Source organism: Oncorhynchus tshawytscha, linkage group LG28 (genome assembly GCF_018296145.1).
Source record: "Oncorhynchus tshawytscha isolate Ot180627B linkage group LG28, Otsh_v2.0, whole genome shotgun sequence".
NCBI lineage: Eukaryota > Metazoa > Chordata > Actinopteri > Salmoniformes > Salmonidae > Oncorhynchus > Oncorhynchus tshawytscha.
In genome coordinates this window covers 8,802,427-8,819,577 of record NC_056456.1, presented here as the reverse complement: position 1 = coordinate 8,819,577, position 17,151 = coordinate 8,802,427, and the positions used below count along the sequence as shown (strand labels likewise).

General features: G+C 40.7%; 1 protein-coding gene across 1 annotated transcript in view; it reads left to right on the top strand.

The window, feature by feature from the left end:
* Nucleotides 1-1,294: 1,294 nt before the first annotated feature.
* LOC112246888 (protein unc-13 homolog A-like) overlaps nt 1,295-17,151 on the top strand; it is a 101,497-nt gene continuing 85,640 nt past the window's right edge. The window contains exon 1 of the mRNA XM_042308347.1: nt 1,295-1,591. Within this exon, the coding sequence (XP_042164281.1) occupies nt 1,570-1,591 (22 nt within the window). The 5' untranslated portion in view covers nt 1,295-1,569. The remainder of the gene's footprint in view (nt 1,592-17,151) is intronic.

Genomic DNA, 17,151 nt, shown 5'->3' with positions numbered 1-17,151 from the left:
AGAATCAATCTTTAGGATGTTTTTAACATACATCTTCAATAATGTTCCAACCGGAGAATTCCTTTGTCTTCAGAAATGCAATGGAACTCAAGCTAACTCTCACGTGATTGCACGTGGCCAGCTTGTGGCTCTCTGCCAGACCTCTGACTCATTCCCCTCTCATTCCCTTCCCCACTTCACAGTAGAAACATCAAACAAGGTTCTTAAGACTGTTGACATCTAGTGGAAGCCTTAGGAAGTGCAATTTGACCCCATATACACTGTGCATTCAATAGGGAATGAGTTGAAAAACTACAAACCTCAGATTTCCCACTTCCTGTTTGGATTTTTTCTCAGGTTTTTGCCTGCCATATGAGTTCTGTTATACTCACAGACATCATTCAAACAGTTTTAGAAACTTCAGTGTTTTCTATCCAAATATACTAATAATATGCATATATTAGGAACTGGGCCTGAGTAGCAGACAGTTTACTCTGGGCACCTTATTCATCCAAGCTACTCAATACTGCCCCCAGCCATAACAAGTTAAAATAGGCTTTGGTTATGCATAGTGTATTCTATGGTGTTGCCAGAGAACAGCACCTTCTTTGAAGAAGTAGGAGGTGAAGATCTCCCACACGGATTGCCTTGCTTGCTGTGTTGTTGGACCCCATCCTTGAAACATCCTGCAGAGTAGCAGACTTCTCCTCTGGCACACGGCGGCAAGCTGCAGATCCCCTCCTGATCCTCGTGTCCATCCTCATGAAGTTTTTCAGGAAACAGGTAGCCTTCATATTCCTGAATTCCTCCAGGAGGCAGTCCCAGGTTGGTAACCCAACCTTGCAGTGCCCTAAATGGTAACTGTAGACAATTGTTTTGAAGGATATCTCCAGGTCCAGGTCATTGTGGATTACTAAAGTATGATATCCCTTATAACAAATCATGAATACATTAGAATGATAGATACATGTGCATGTGTAGCATGTGACAACAGCAGGATCATATCAAGGATAGCATCACAAATGAATACATAAATGCCACTTGAAGCTTGATGATGAGTTGATCATTTGAATCAACTGTGCAGGTCTAAGGTAAAAACAAAAATGTGCCCCTCTGAGTCTCCAGGACCAGGACTGGGGATTCAAACCACTGCTCTTCATTTGGACCTCTTCTGCAGACAGGCTTTCACAGCTCTCTGTATCTGAGGACAGAACATCTCACAAGAAACAGACTTCATTATACTCAAATTAGACCACATAATACCTGCTGCCTCGCGTCACATTGACTGACGTCACGAAGCTGTCCTCGCGAGAGCAGTGGAGGAGAGCAATGAGGAGAGCGCGAGAGATGCGGCTTAGTGAGGGGAGCACTTCAACAGCAAGACAAATAGCTATATCACTGAAAAACGGACGGGTTCATTGTAATATGTCCTCGAAACGTTTTTGTATCTACTACTGGGATATTTAGCCTATGTTTTGATGCAGTCTACCTATGTAGCCTACACCGGAGAGGTAACTGTAGCCAAGCGAAACAGTGAAGAACAGGCGGCCGGTTGAGGACAGCCGGGGACTCTCACAGCTACTTTCAGAGATGTCCCTTCTCTGTGTCAGAGGTAAGAAGACATGCACACTATGTTTATACCATTATTGTTACATTTCATATTTATTTGATGTGGTTGTTATATATTGTAGGCTACCTGCAAGGAGCTATAGCCGATTCGGTGTTTGACCAATACGCAATTACCATGGTAGCCTTTAATGTTGGAGTAGCCTAAACATTGGAAATGGCATAACGTTACATAGCCAGACTTAGTTATCACCTTACTGTTTTACCCGTGGAAAAATGTATTCACACCTGTACATTTGGGTGACAGTTATTTTAAGAACGCGCTCCTTTGCAGAGAAAACTAGCTATAGGCTACTTGAGATGATTTTTCTCAGGTGAAATACGTTTTTCTGATGACAGAGGGGTCCGTGTTTTTTTTAAGGGTGTCTGGCAGCTTTCTATGGAAAGATGATTTGGCTATGTATGCTTGAGGTGCAATAAAATTATGCCAAGAGTCACAGCTCAGATTGAAGAAGCCGAATAGTATCCGGAAAGCGTAGGCTATATTGTATTAAGTTATAAGTAGGCTATCACTGATTGTCTTATTCACAACGGACTGATGAGCTGCTGTGCATGTGTGTAACCTTATCTTGGACATTTAAACATGTAACGATCAAAATGTGGACATTATTTACTTTTTGCCATCCTTAGCACCGTTTTAGCTGCATGTGTGCGTGCCATGCCAGTTCATGTGTGGGCGGCGGGTGTAGCAAGGAAAGAATAGCCCCTGCCGCTCCGCTGCTGCGTGGAAGCGAGCCTCCCGCGGTCGTGAGGAAATCCTATGGGGGGGTGTTCGCGCCAGGTCGTGCCACCTGTGGGCTGAAATGTAACGACATTTCCCTGTCGAACCGCGTGACCTCAGATCATCTCATCTAGCGTTGCATGATCTGGTGCACAGCATTCATATGTGCAGAGGTGGGAAAAGTACTCAAATGTCGTACTTGAGTAAAAGGAAAGATGGCTTAATTACAACATCACTCAAGTTAAAGTCTCTCAGTAAAATTAGACTTGAGTAAAAGTCTAGAAGTATTTGGTTTAAATATACTTAAGTATCAAAAGTAAATGTAATTGCTCAAATCTACTTAAGTATCAAAACTAAAAGTATAAATCATATCAAATTCCTTATATTAAGCAAACCAGACACCATTTTCTTTAAAAACATTTTACATATTGCCAGGGGCACACTCATTCAGACATCATTCAATAAACAAAGCATATGTACTTAGTGAATCCACCAGATCAGAGGCAGTAGTGATGACCAGAGTTGTTTTGTTGATAAGTGCATGAATTGGACTATTGTCCTGTCCTGCTAATTATTGAAAATGTTACGAGTACTTTTGTGTGTCAAGGAAAATGTATGGAGTAAAAGGTACAACATTTTCTTAAGGAATGTAGTGAAGTAAAAATAAGTTGTCAAAAATATAAATAGTAAAGTACACATACCTCCAAAAACTACTTCAGTATTACTTTAAAGTATTTTTTACTTAAGTACTTTACACCACTGGATACCTTAATATAAAATTACTGAAGTGAAAGTAACCCAGTAAAATACTACTTGAGTAAAAGTCTAAAAGTATCAGATTTGAAATGTACTTAAGTACAGTGGTGAAAAAAGTACTCAATTGTCATACTAAAAGTGCAAAGTAAAAGTAAATGCTATACATCATCATTCCTTATAATTAGCATATCAGACTGCACCATTTCCTTTTTTTATTCATTTTTTTGACAGCCAGGGCACACTCCAGCAACACATTTACAAAAGAAGCATTTATGTTTAGTGAGTCCACCAGAGCAGGCAGTAGGAATGACCCAGGACGTTCTATTGATAAGTGTGTGAATTTGTCCTTTTTCCTGTACTGCTAAGCATTCAAATTGTAACTCAGGAAAAAATGTATGGAGTAAAAAGTACATAATTTTCTCAAGGAATATAGTGAAGTAAAAGTAGGCAAAAATATAAATAGTAAAGTACAGATACCCCAAAAACGACTTAAGTAGTACATTAAAGTATTTTTCCGAAAGTACTTTACACCACTGCATATGTGTACCTTAGGTCTGCAGCACTGCTGGTTTTCATCATTCCCCTCTACTCAGGGATGATTCAAACCTGGCACACTACCTGGTGACTGAGAAGTAAGTCTGGCAAATTAGGGACATAAACCATCAATTAACAACCAGGAAGAAAAAAAGAAACCAGCAGTGCTGGTTCAGACCCTGAAGAAGTGAATTCCCGAAATCCCTGATGTACATCACTGGCCAGTACAAATAATTAAGTAATACCACAAGTCCAAATCCCTATCTCCATCCATGGCTAATTTAGGAAACAGCCCATTTTAACTAGCTAGCTAGCCACCAAACATTGGCAGTAGAATGGCCCGTGCTGAGGAGCTCAGTGACTTTCAACACTTTCAGCATCATAGGATGCCACCTTCCCAACAAGTCAGTGTGTCAAATTTCTGCCCTGCTAGAGCTGCCCCAGTCAACTGTAAGTGCTGTTATTATGAAGTGGAAACATCTAGGAGCAACAGCCGCGAAGTTGTAGGTCACACAAGCACATAGAACGGGACCGCCAAGTGCTGAAGCATGTACCACGTAAAAAATCATCTGTCCTCGATTGCAACACTCACTACAGAGTTCCAAACTGCCTCTGGAAGCAACTTCAGCACAAGAACTCATGAAATGGGTTTCCATGGCCGAGCAGATGCACACAAGCTTAAGATCACTATGTGCAATGCTAAGCGTCGGCTGGAGTGGTGTAAAGCTCGCTGCCATTGGACTCTGGAGCAGTGGAAACGTGTTCTCTGGAGTGATGAATCACGCTTCACCATCTGGCAGTCTTGGCATCAGTCATGGCATTTCTTAATGAGCAATCTTCAAAACGAGGCCAAATCAGGAAGTGCAGTCACCCTTTACTTCGTCATTGGGGTCTGGTGGTGGCTGGGCGGCGTATTTCACATCTGACAGTTCAAGTGGTTTATGTTTTATCCCACTGGGATCCTCTCTAAAGTCCTCTTGCAATCCTTTTAACTCCCCAATAAATCAGACAGTTATCAAACATAGGCCTGTTCAGATGAGATTGCTGTTGAATCTCTCTGACTCTACGCGTCCGTCTTCCCCACTCAATGTCCGAGTTAATGCGGGAAAAAGTGTTGTTGCACTAAGAGAGTGGCAAACGGCCAGGTGTCGAACCTGTGTCTTCAGATGTTTTAATTATTATTATTTTTTAACCTTTATTTAGCTGAGCAAGTCAGTTAAGAACAAATTCTAATTTTCAATGGCGGCCTAGTTGGACAGTGGGTGTTCAGGGGCAGAACGACAGATTTGTACCGTGTCAGCTCGGGGATTTGAACTTGCAACCCTCTGGTTACTAGTCCAACACTCTAAGCACTAGGCTACCCTGCCACCCAAGATCCACCAAAGACTCCAAGACTGTGGTAACCTAATGAGCTAATGGCAGTTATAGTAAGGGATCTTAAGCCTAAAGCAACATTACTCATCACACAAGCGTAGTTCACTGGACCATCACGGTTACAAGAGCAATATGTAGAATGTCAAGCGTATGTGGTGCATATGAAGTTGAGTTCTAAGTAACGTTTTTCTATGTGATTCAGCCAAATCAATCTGTGTAGCCTTTTCAGTCGTTCTGTTTTACAGTCAATACATTTTTATCCTGCCATAAGAATACCATGAATACTGATGATGTTTTGGACACATGATGCAGATAGATACTGGCATAGGAGAAAGAGTAGGTTACATGAATAATTGCATGAAAGCAAGCTGTATTTCAAGATTTACTTTATGTGTATGCATAAAAAAAACTAGTTAACTAGGGTCATTGCCATGTAAAAATCCCCATGAGCACCAACATGGAAAGGAGCATATCAAAATGGGTGTCAAAACAAAAGCTAAGAGTTTATATTTTGGGGAAATGAAGGCAGGCACATTTTTCAACCATTTTCCATCTTAAAAAATTGACTTAAGTAATGGCTTTGATTTCTGCTTCAATAGATGGAAAAGGAGTCTTAAGAAAACGTCAACTAGTCTCAAAAGTTATTAGAAATACTACATTTAAACACAGTGTTGAAGTTAAGACCCTGCCAACTAATATCACCAGTAACACTTATTTAGTTTGAGAAATTATTTGCCTTCTGTAAATTTAAGAAACATTGTCTTGTGCCTTGTAATTCCATTATCAAAAACCCACATACCTTTAAGATATTTTCTCATTTCTCTCCCTCATGAGGAGGATAATGAAAGTTCACACAAGTAAAAGGTAGACCTTCCAATTAGTCTGGTGGTCAAAGCGAGTGTGTGAAAACAGTCTAGACAACCCCTCCCTCCCTCTCTCATCTCACTCCAGCTAATGTTAACTCTCCCTTACTGACACCTACCCATGAGCCCTTTCTATTTCCATTTACTTGTAATCAGCACAGACCGACACCGGACATCCACGGACATTGAAAAGTAGTTGACATTTGGTCAGTCCACCCTTGCCTTAATTTCAACAACAACAGACATCTATTTTTTTGTTGTTGTCCGGACTGGCCTTGATTTGGCCCAAACATAAACGTCCATGATTGGTGAACGGTGCAAATCTGGACCAATCATAGATATCTATGTTTCACAAGTTTGGACAGCACAGTACAGTAAAGAAAAGAAAAATAGAGTAGAGTTCAGTCCAAATACAGTAGAGCACAGTATAATGTACTGTACTCAAGTGATAGTACCCGAGAAGCTGGTGTTTGGAGTATATACAGTACTGGAGCGGGCGTTGTTAGGCCCAAGACAAAGTCGAGGTTACTAACATATTCAACTACAGCTCACTTACAGTCATGTCTAAAAGTGCAGCCAGAATAACAGCAAAGTAGCTGCTGTTTTTTTAAGTCTCAAAGTGAGTGAATTTTGAAACGATATACGCCACACCCCGCTAACTAGCTAGCCATTTCACATAGGTTACACCAGCCTAATCTCGGGAGTTGATAGGCTTGAAGTCATAAACGGCGCTGTGCTTGTGAAGAGCTGCTGACAACACGCACGAAAGTGCTGTTTGAATGAATGCTTACGAGCCTGCTGCTGCCTACCATCGCTCAGACTGCTCTATCAAATATCAAATCATAGACTTAATTATAACATAATAACACACAGAAATACGAGCCTTTGGTCATTAATATGGTTGAATCCGTAAACTATCATTTCGAAAACAAAATGTTTAGTATTTCAGTGAAATATGGAACCGTTCCGTATTTTATCTAACAGGTGGCATCCATAAGTCTAAATATTCGAGTTACATTGTACAACCTTCAATGTTATGTCATAATTACGTAAAAGTCTGGCAAATTAGTTCGCAATGAGCCAGGTTGCCCAAACTGTTGCATATACCCTGACTCTGCGTGCAATGAACGCAAGAGAAGTGACAATTTCACCTGGTTAATATTGCCTGCTAACCTGGATTTCTTTTAGCTAAATATGCAGGTTAAAAAATATAAACTTCTGTGTATTGATTTTAAGAAAGGCATTGGTGTTTATGGTTAGGTACAGTCGGGCAACGATTGTGCTTTTTTGCAAATGCGCTTTTGTTAAATCATCCCCCTGCGTTGTATCGATTATATGCAAAGCAGGACACGCTAGATAAACTAGTAATATCATCAACCATGTGTAGTTAACTAGTGATTATGATTGATTGATTGTTTTTATAAGATAAGTTTAATGCTAGCTAGCAACTTACCTTGGCTTCTACTGCATTCGCGTAACAGGCAGGCTCCTCGTGGAGTGCAATAAGAGGCAGGTGGTTAGAGCGTTGGACTAGTTAACCGTAAGGTTGCAAGATTGAATCCCAGATTCAAGGAAAAAATCAGTAATTCTGCCCCTGAACAAGGCAGTTAACCCACCGTTCCTAGGCCGTCATTGGAAATAAGAATGTGTTCTTAACTGACTTGCCTAGTTAAATAAAGGTGTTAAAAATAATAATAATAGGCAAAATCGGCGTCCAAAAACACAGATTTACGATTGTTATGAAAACTTGAAATCGGCTCTAATTAATCGGCCCTTCCGATTAATCGGTCGACCTCTACTGTGTAGTACAGATCAGGGACCCATAATGCAATTCCGATTGCGTAATTAGTGTAAGTACATAAAAGCTGGTGATAGTACAGACCAGGGATGTCAGGCCAAATTATGCTGTCGTTCTGGGTTCGATTCTTGGTAGAAATAGGCATCGTTTTCTGTCTTACAAAGAGTTGTGTTTTACTTGGTGAATATTAGGAAAACTGATGGGTAACAAAATAAAACTGTTTGGGAAACCACTGCTATAAACAGTTTTGTTTGAATGCACCCATCCATTGCAACACTTTGTGAAAATTGCCATTGATTGACTTCATTTGATTTTATTAGGATCTATTTTAGTCCTCATTTGGACTAATCTTCCAAGAGTCCTTTAACATTAAAATACAATTTATAATACAATCACATTTTCACATATAACACACTGTTACAAACAGACATAATATATTGACCAGATAAATACTCTAACAGTCTAAAAAGATGGATTGATTCTTCATCTACCATAGTCCAGCACAACTTTCCTATGTATTATATTTAAATGGTTTTAAAGTATTGTTGTAATTTGTATATTGGAAGATTTCTGGTTTGCTCAGATAAATTATTACATTTCTTTATTGCTCTAAATAAAAATGTTATTTTTCTATTTCTCTTTTCTGTCTGAATGACACAGATGGTGGACAATCTATTCCTAGTATTTACTAAATGTCTGTCTCTTACCAACTGAATCCTGTTGTGAATAGAGTTTGGCCGTTTTAAATTGTGTATATTATGAAATAAAATAAGCATGTTTTTTTTCTTCAATTATCTTGTTGATTGATGACCAACCAAGAGCATTGAACATGACTACAACAGAAGAACCAGATCTCCACCTTAAAACAATCCTTGCTGCTTTGTTCTGTGCAATCTGCAGCCTCCTAATTTCACTTGCTAATGCATTTCCCCAGACCACAGAACAGTAGTTTACCTGACTCCCAATTAATGCTTGGGTTATTTGCCTAAGAATTTTTCCCGGTAAATATTTAGCTATCCTTCTGATCATGCATGCCGTTTTAATATTTTTTAAATTTTTATACATTGATGAGTTATTTGAGACGACCATGGTAAGCAGTTGTGTAGCTGCACTCCTAGTAGTTTGGTTTCTGCCACTTCCTCAATTTGTATCCCCTCATACTTAATTGTATCCCATGCTGTGTTGGCCTTTTCCTGGTGGAACAGACCAACATAACCTTGGTTTACTTGGTGTTTAAAACAAGTTTATTCTGGCAAACTCACTCCCCGATATTTTCCAAATCTACTTATAGAGCTTGCTGTACCTGTTGAACCGATATTCTTGCTGTATAAATTATACTGTATTGATTAGTGTATTGTGTGTGTGTGTGTGTGTGTGTGTATAATGTATGTGTGTCATTAGGCATGCATGCATGTGTGTGTGTAAATGTGCATGTGCGTGCACGTATATTGTTTGAGCGTAGGTTCCTTCCTTAATAATTTACATGGGCATGATTCAGAACTATTATTAAGCATTAGCTCCATGCCTTTCTGCAATTAAATCTATTTCCCATTGATCTTTCTCACGTACTGATATATTGCCTGAGCCGTTTCTAGTCCTGCTGGAACACAATCAGCTAGTGGTCTGTTCTCATCTGCTGCTACAATTAGACATGTGTTTCCAGTGATGAAGAGGCAATTTATTTGATTCTTGAATGGTTTAATTTGCAGTGCTGCCTGGCAGAGTTACAATGGGTATAGCATTTGGATATTCATTTAGGGTTTGAAAATGAACTGGATCTATTTCAGATGTTCAGCCAACAAAGTGTTGAAGGAGATACAGAATAGCTTAAGTTCTTCAACACAACAGGATTTTCTCTGTTTGTAACTACAGGCAGGCACAGATGCTTCAACCTCTGTGCAATCTAATAATACAGTAACTTCATTGGTATTCCAGTAAGACTCTCATCACTAGTTCAGTGTGTAATGCCTCTTCTCTCGCTTAGTCAGGGAATTTCACACATCGTCCCCTTTTGTCCGTTGTCATGGAGACTTTGTCCAAACAGGCCTGTATTGAGTATTATCAGCTGTGCAGGTGAGGGTTGTTGAATTTTAAAACTCGCTGTGGGATGCACTGTGATTGCGTGTGTGTTTGTAGGCTACACAGGCCCTGCCATATAGAGAGAGAATGTGTGTGTGTGTGTGTGTGGTGAGAGTGTGGGGCATTAACTAAGGCTTCAGTTACATCAGAGCTGTTTAAAAAGTACTGCAGAGGGAGAGAGTGGGCTTTATAGAGACAGAGCCACAAAAGGTATTCAACCCGCACTCTCAGAATAGGACAACAGGAATTTATAGTGTATAGTTGAGGATTTCCATGTACACTACATGACCAAAAGTATGTGGACACTTGCTCGTTGAACATCTCATTCCAAAATCATGGGCATTAGTATGGAGTTGGTCCCCTCTTTGCTGCTATAACAGTCTCCACTCTTGGCATTCAGGTCAAAGAGTTCAATCTTGGTTTCATCAGACCAGAAAATCTTGTTTCCCATGGTCTGAGAGTCCTTTAGGTCCCTTTTTGCAAACTCCAAGCAGGCAGTCATGTGCCTTTTACTGAGGAGTTGTTTCCGCCTGGTCACTCTACCATAAAGGCTTGATTGGTGGAGTGCTGCAGAGATGGTTGTCCTTCTGGAATGTTCTCACAACTCCACAGAGGAACTCTGGAGCTCTGTCAGTGACCATCGGGTTCTTGGTCACCTCCCTGACCAAGGCCTTTCTCCCCTAATTGCTCATTTTGGCTGGGCGGCCAGCTCTAGGAAGTGTTTTGGTGGTTCCAAACTTCTTCCATTAAAGAATGATGGCCATTTCGGGACCTTCAATGCTGCAGAAATGTTTTGGTGCCCTTCCCCAGATCTGTGCTTCGACACAATCCTGTCTCGGAGCTCTTCCTTGGATTTTGCTCTGACATGCACCGTCAACTGTGGGACCTTATGTAGACAGGTGTGTGCCTTTCCAAATCACATCCAATCAATTGAATTTACCACAAGTGGACTCCAAGTTGTAGAAACATCTCAAGGATGATCAATGGAAACAGGATGCACCTATGCTCAATTTCGAGTCTCATAGCAAAGGGTCTGAATACTTATATAAATAAGGTATTTCTGTTTTTATTTTTTATAAATGTGCAAACATTTATAAAAACCTGTTTTCACTTTGTCATTATGGGGTATTGTGTGTAGATTGATGAGGAACATTTTTTAAATTTAATCCATTTTAGAATAAGGCTATAAGGTAACAAAATGTGGAAGAAGTGAAGGGGAATACTTTCCGAATGCACCGTATACATTTTTCAACATAAAATGTAAGCAAAGGCTTTGATTTCTGATCAAACAGATGGCAAAGGTGTTTCCAAAAACATCTAGCAGAAAAAGTCTTAAGTATTAAAAATACATCAAAACACAATCATGTTGAAGTAAACACCCCTGCCATCTAATATCAACACTTATATTTACTTTACCAGAAATGTGCCGTATGTTAGTTTAAGAAATATTGCATGGTGTCTTGTCATTCTGTTACCAAAAATGTATTTTCAAATTTCTCTCCCTTGTGAGGAGGGAGGATAATGGAAGTTCACAGAATTAACAAGTTAAGGTAGACATACCAATTATTTAGTGTTTTTACTGATAACAATTTGGTTTATGATATATTAAGTGATTTTACCAAGTTGGTAACAGAATGACCCAAAAAATCTGTAACAGAATGACTGCAACAATTGTCTACAATGGGGATTCATAGTTGGTCACTTGCTACTTTCCTCCCTTCCACTGGCATACTGTTATATTCAGCTAATAATTGTTTTCTTTCCCTTTCTGTCACGTGGTGGTCGAAGCAAGGGCGTGAAAACAGTCTGGACAAGCCCTCCCCCAGACAGCACAGTACAGTAAATAAAAGTAGAGAATAGGGCAGTATTGTGCTGAACAGTGGAGGCTGCTGAGGGGAGGACAGCTCATAATAATGTCTGGAATGGAGCAAATGGAATAGCATCAAACAGATGGAAACCATGTGTTTGGTGTATTTGATACCCTTCCACTTATTTCACTCAAAACCATTACCACAACCTAATTAGGGTGCCACCAACCTCCTGTACTGAAGTATACTCTACGGTACAGAACTCTACTGTACTAATCTCTGTACAGTAGAGTTGGGTGTAATGCTGCCAGAACACGGGGGAGCAGAACTCCCTCACTTTTTTGATTTTGAGATTACACAGAGCTGGTAAAACTATTTCTGTCAATTACATTTAATTACCACAAGTTCCATGAAAAACGATAGAATGACTAACTAAATAAATATGTATAGCAGCCTAGAGGTAGGTTTATAGTGGTTTCTTCCCTCGTCTTCTCTCTGGCAGTGGCAGAAATGATGAACTGTAGGCTACGTGTGTGCACTCGAAGGCCCATTGGAGGCTTGACCACATTGGAGGCTTGACAAACTCATTCGCTCTTTAAAGGGACTAAGAGAAAGGCCAGGTACAAGAACCCTGGAAGGTGCAGTGGCTGGAAGAGGGGTAAAACTCCCTCAGTGAAAATAAAAAAATTGTCACACTCAATCACCAGCAGTTCTTATCCAGCCTTATAAAAAGGCACGCCTGGAACGGATCAGGCTGCAGCACAGTCCCGAGTACACACACCTGGTAGGTCAGGCAAACATCCTGGAGCGCGAGAGTTGGCCAGAGCCTTTCCCTCTGGGATTCGGGGAAGAAGGCATTCACATCCCGTGCCAACGCTTCTCACTCCCGTGCTCCTCCACCATCAATGGCTTTAGGGACTTTGTTGACAGTTGGGGAGAACAGGTTCCACGTGAGCTGAGACCACTGCTTAACTGTACTTAACTGAGTGGGGGTTTAGCCGCATGAACCTTATCACACCAACAAGATATAGGATACAAATTCACCATGTGTCTGCCTTGATGTTCATAAAACGGACTGGTCTCGTGGTAATTGACTGTTCATTAAAATAAACACTCTTAGCATCTTGTGTCTTCCACACAGTCTACAAGCCACTGATGCAGACCTTTGGAACATCTACCCTTTAAAAAGTCTAATAAATCCCTGTAATATAGCCTACACCATCACAATAAATCCATTTTTTATTTTATTTTAGACAGGTCTAAAGAAACATGATATGAAGAAACTGTAGTTTAATTCAGAAGAACAGAATAGCATACTGTGAGTTGTCCTTGTTAGGCCCTCATATATCTATGCCATATGGCTGTGGGCTACACTAGTTAATTTTATAATTTTGTGGAATTATTTTATATTATGAAGAATACAATTGAAAATAGCTGAATTAAATAAAGGATATTTTCTCCAAACGATTTCCAAGGAAGTGCGCACATGCGGCTATTCTGTGTTGAGCGGTTAACAAAGAAATAGAAACTCCTATATGCTTAATTTAGAGTTATTTATGCACCTTTAGTAGTTCTACAAACGTTGGGCTATACGTTTTATTTTTGAATACATTCTAAGGCTGCATGATATGACCAATGATGATTTGAAAAAAGTTGCATGAAAGGCATGAGCTCTTGTTTGTGCAGGCTGCGCGCCCTTAATCAGTCTGTCATTTACAATTTGAAAAGAAGTTGATGATATTCTCATCAGGTCTCGAATTTCCCGGCGGCATGCTCCTTGTGTGGCCATAATGCCCCCTCAAAAATCCATGCCAAAGTGACCATTGTGTCCTTGGGCTGAATATAATAATTATTCCGTTATCCCGGCTGCCGTGCTCCGAAGCACCTCTCACTCACATGGCTCTCTCAGATATTTCAATTCTTATTAGCCAATGCATGTCACGTTATCGGGTCCTTCTCACAGACATCTCAGCTAAGAAGTAGGCTCGAAGACTGATATCGGGGACGCAACTGCGCGAGTCCCTCTTATAAAATTCTGAGGCGTCTATTGAAGATGTTAGAAGAGCAGTCCAGATTTAGCTTAAAAACATTTTAAAAGCAATGAGGCTGATGCAACAGAACAGAATGTTTAGTTTAAAATGTTGATCAATTATTAGGTTATTTCTTCACATTATAAGCGCAGCAATGTGCACACAGCAGTAGGCTACAAGTGCGAATGTTCCAAAAGGCAATCAATTATCTGGAAAACACTTCTCAAAAGGGACCGCAAATGCGAAAATGCATGTAATGCTTTATTATAAAAGGTTAAAAAAATTATGGTGAAAATGATCTTCCCCAAACTTGAAACTCACGCACCGCCTATGTCTACCAGTTAGGCTCTACACCGGTTGTAAAGTGGATTAATGTGCTTCATTTTAAGAAGTTATTTGGCCACTTCAGTTGCGATACAAACCTTATCAAAACATATAGGCCTATGAGCTAGGCTACATGAGGTGTGTGACTATGATTTCACTACTTGGTCAATCGATTTGATAGCATGTTTAATCTATGCAAATAAATTCAATGAATTGATAGTTCCTCTGTTTTCTTTTATTCTGTAATAAGGTATATTGTAACCATGTATTCAAGCTAATCAAATCAACGTTTATTTATGAAACTAAAGCTCTCCTTGCAAACAGTGCAATGATATTAAGCTATATGTATTTACATTAGGCTATAGCCTACAAATAGCTGTACCACATAGTCATAGGCCTATTGGCCAATCTTTCAAATGATTGTTATTTGTTCCTGAACTGGCTGAATGACAGAGGTATCCTTCAGCACAAGTTGGTTCAATTTCTTTAAGTAAAAATAGATAAGTAAAAAATTGAAGTGACAAGTAATTAAAGAGCAGCAGTAAAATAACAATAGCGAGGCTATATACAGGGGGATACTGGTACAGAGTCAATGTGCGGGGGCACCGGTTAGTCGAGGTAATATGTACATGTAGGTAGAGTTAAAGTGACTATGCATAGATAATAAACGGAGTAGCAGCAGTGTAAAGGGGAGGGGGGTGCAAATAGTTTGGGTAGCCATTTGATTAGCTGTTCAGGAGTCTTATGGATTGGGGGTAGAAGCTGTTAAAAAGCCTTTTGGACCTAGACGTGCTTCGGTACCACTTGCCGTGCAGTAGCAAAGAGAACAGTCTATGACTAGGGTGGCTGGAGACTTTGATTTTTATGCCTTCCTCTGACACTGCCTGGTAAAGATGTTCTGGATGGCAGGAAGCTTGGCCCCAGTGATGTACTAGGCTGTACGAACTACCCTCTGTAGGGCCTTGCGGTCAGAGGCCGAGCAGTTGCCATACCAGGCAGTGATGCATCCAGTCAGTATGCTCTCAATGGTGCAGCTGTCAAACTTTTTGAGGATCTGAGGACCCATGTCAAATTTCTTTAATTTCCTGAGGGAGAATAGGCTTTGTCGTGCCCTCTTCACGACTGTCTTGGTGTGTTTGGACCATGATAGTTTGTTGGTGATGTGGACACCGAGGAACTTGAAGCTCTCAACCTGCTCCACTACAGCCCCGTCGATGAGAATGGGGGCGTGCTCGGTCCTCCTTTTCCTGTAGTCCAAAATCATCTCCTTTGTCTTGATCATGTTGAGGGAGAGGTTGTTGTCCTGGCACTGCACGGCCAGGTCTTCCTAAAGGCTGTCTCATTGTTGTCAGTGATCAGGCCTACCACTGTTGTGTTATCTGCAAACTTAATGATGGTGTTGGAGTCGTGCCTGGCCATGCAGTCATGAGTGAACAGGGAGTACAGGAGGGGACTGAGCACGCACCCCTGAGGGGCTCCAGTGTTGAGGATCAGCGTAGCAGATGTGTTGTTACCTACCCTTACCACCTGGGGGCGGCCCATCAGGAAGTTCAGGATCCAGTTGCCGAGGGAGGTGTTTAGTCCCAGGGTCCTTAGCTTAGTGATTAGCTTTAAGGACACTATGGTGTTGAACTCTGAGCTGTAGTCAATGAATAGCATTCTCACATAGGTGTTCCTTTTGTCCAGGTGGGAAAGGGTAGTGTTGAGTGCAATAGAGATTGCATCATCTGTGGATCTGTTGGGGCGGTATGCAAATTGGAGTGGGTCTAGGGTTTCTGGGATAATGGTGTTGATGTGAGCCATTACCATTCTTTCAAAGCACTTCATGGCTATAGACATGAGTGCTACTGGTCAGTAGTCATTTAGTATTCTTGGGCACAGATACTATGGTGGTGTGCTTGAAACATGTTGGTATTACAGACTCAGTCAGAGTGAGGTTGAAAATGCCAGTGAAGACACTTGCCATTTGGTCAGCGCATGCTCTGAGTACACGTTCTGGTAAACCGTCTGGCCCTGCGGCCTTGTGAATGTTGACCTGTTAAAAGGTCTTACTCACATCAGCTATGGAGAGCGTGATCACACAGTCGTCTAGAACTGCTGATGCTCTCATGCATGCCTTAGTGTTGCTTGCCTCGAAGCGAGCATAGAAGTGATTTAGCTTGTCTGGTAGGCTTGTGTCACTGGGCAGCTCGCGGCTGTGCTTCTCTTTGTAGTCTGTAATAGTTTGCAAGCCCTGCCACATCCGACGAGCATCGTAGCCGGTGTAGTGCGACTCAATCTTGGTCCTGTATTGACGCTTTGCCTGTTTGATGGTTCGTCGGAGGGCATAGCAGGATTTGTTATAAGCTACCAGGTTAGAGTCCCGCTCCTTGAAAGCGGCAACTCTACCCTTTAGCTCAGTGCGGATTTTGCCTGTAATCCATGGCTTCTGGTATGTACATACTGTCTCTGTGGGGACGACGTCATCGACACACTTATTGATGAAGCCAGTGACTGATGTGATGTACTCAATGCCATCGGAAGAATCCCAGAACATATCCCAGTCTGTGTAGCAAAACAGTCCTGGAGTTTAGCATCTGCTTCATTTAACTTTTTTTATTGACCGAGTCACTGGTGCTTCCCTGTTTCATTATTACAAAAACAACACATTTGGCATTATAGCTTTCATCTAAACAACCCTGGGACCTCATTTATAAAAAGGTACAAAAAAATACTCTAAACCTTGCATGTGCCAGTTTTGCTCAAAGGTTGGTATTTATACATTTTGAACTTGACAGGAAAGTGTGCATCTTCACGCAAATCTCAGACCATGCATACGCACAACTTGTAGTGGAAACTGTTTAGAAACCACATTTTGGGGGGGAAATCGAGGTGTTTGATGCACAGGAATTATAATAGTGGTAGGCTAATAAAAACATTAAAACGTAGGCCTAATGACAAAAAGCTGCATTTGCCGTTGATAAGGTCATATAGCAGAATGTCACCTAATATATTTATTTTACTTTCATTATATAGACCTAAATCATAATCATATTGCGTGGCATGTCTCTCATTTTCTGACATGACTGGTTAATTCCAACTCCACAACAAATATTAGGCTACCATTTATTCATCGCTCATTCAATAGCCAACCATGCTCAACTAAATAGACCGGCATAGTCTATGACAGTTGTGCAATATTTGTTAAATAGACAATCAATCTTGCAGAATGAGTCCAGTATTTGGCACTCGTTATAGGCAACATGCATTTTTTTTAAGT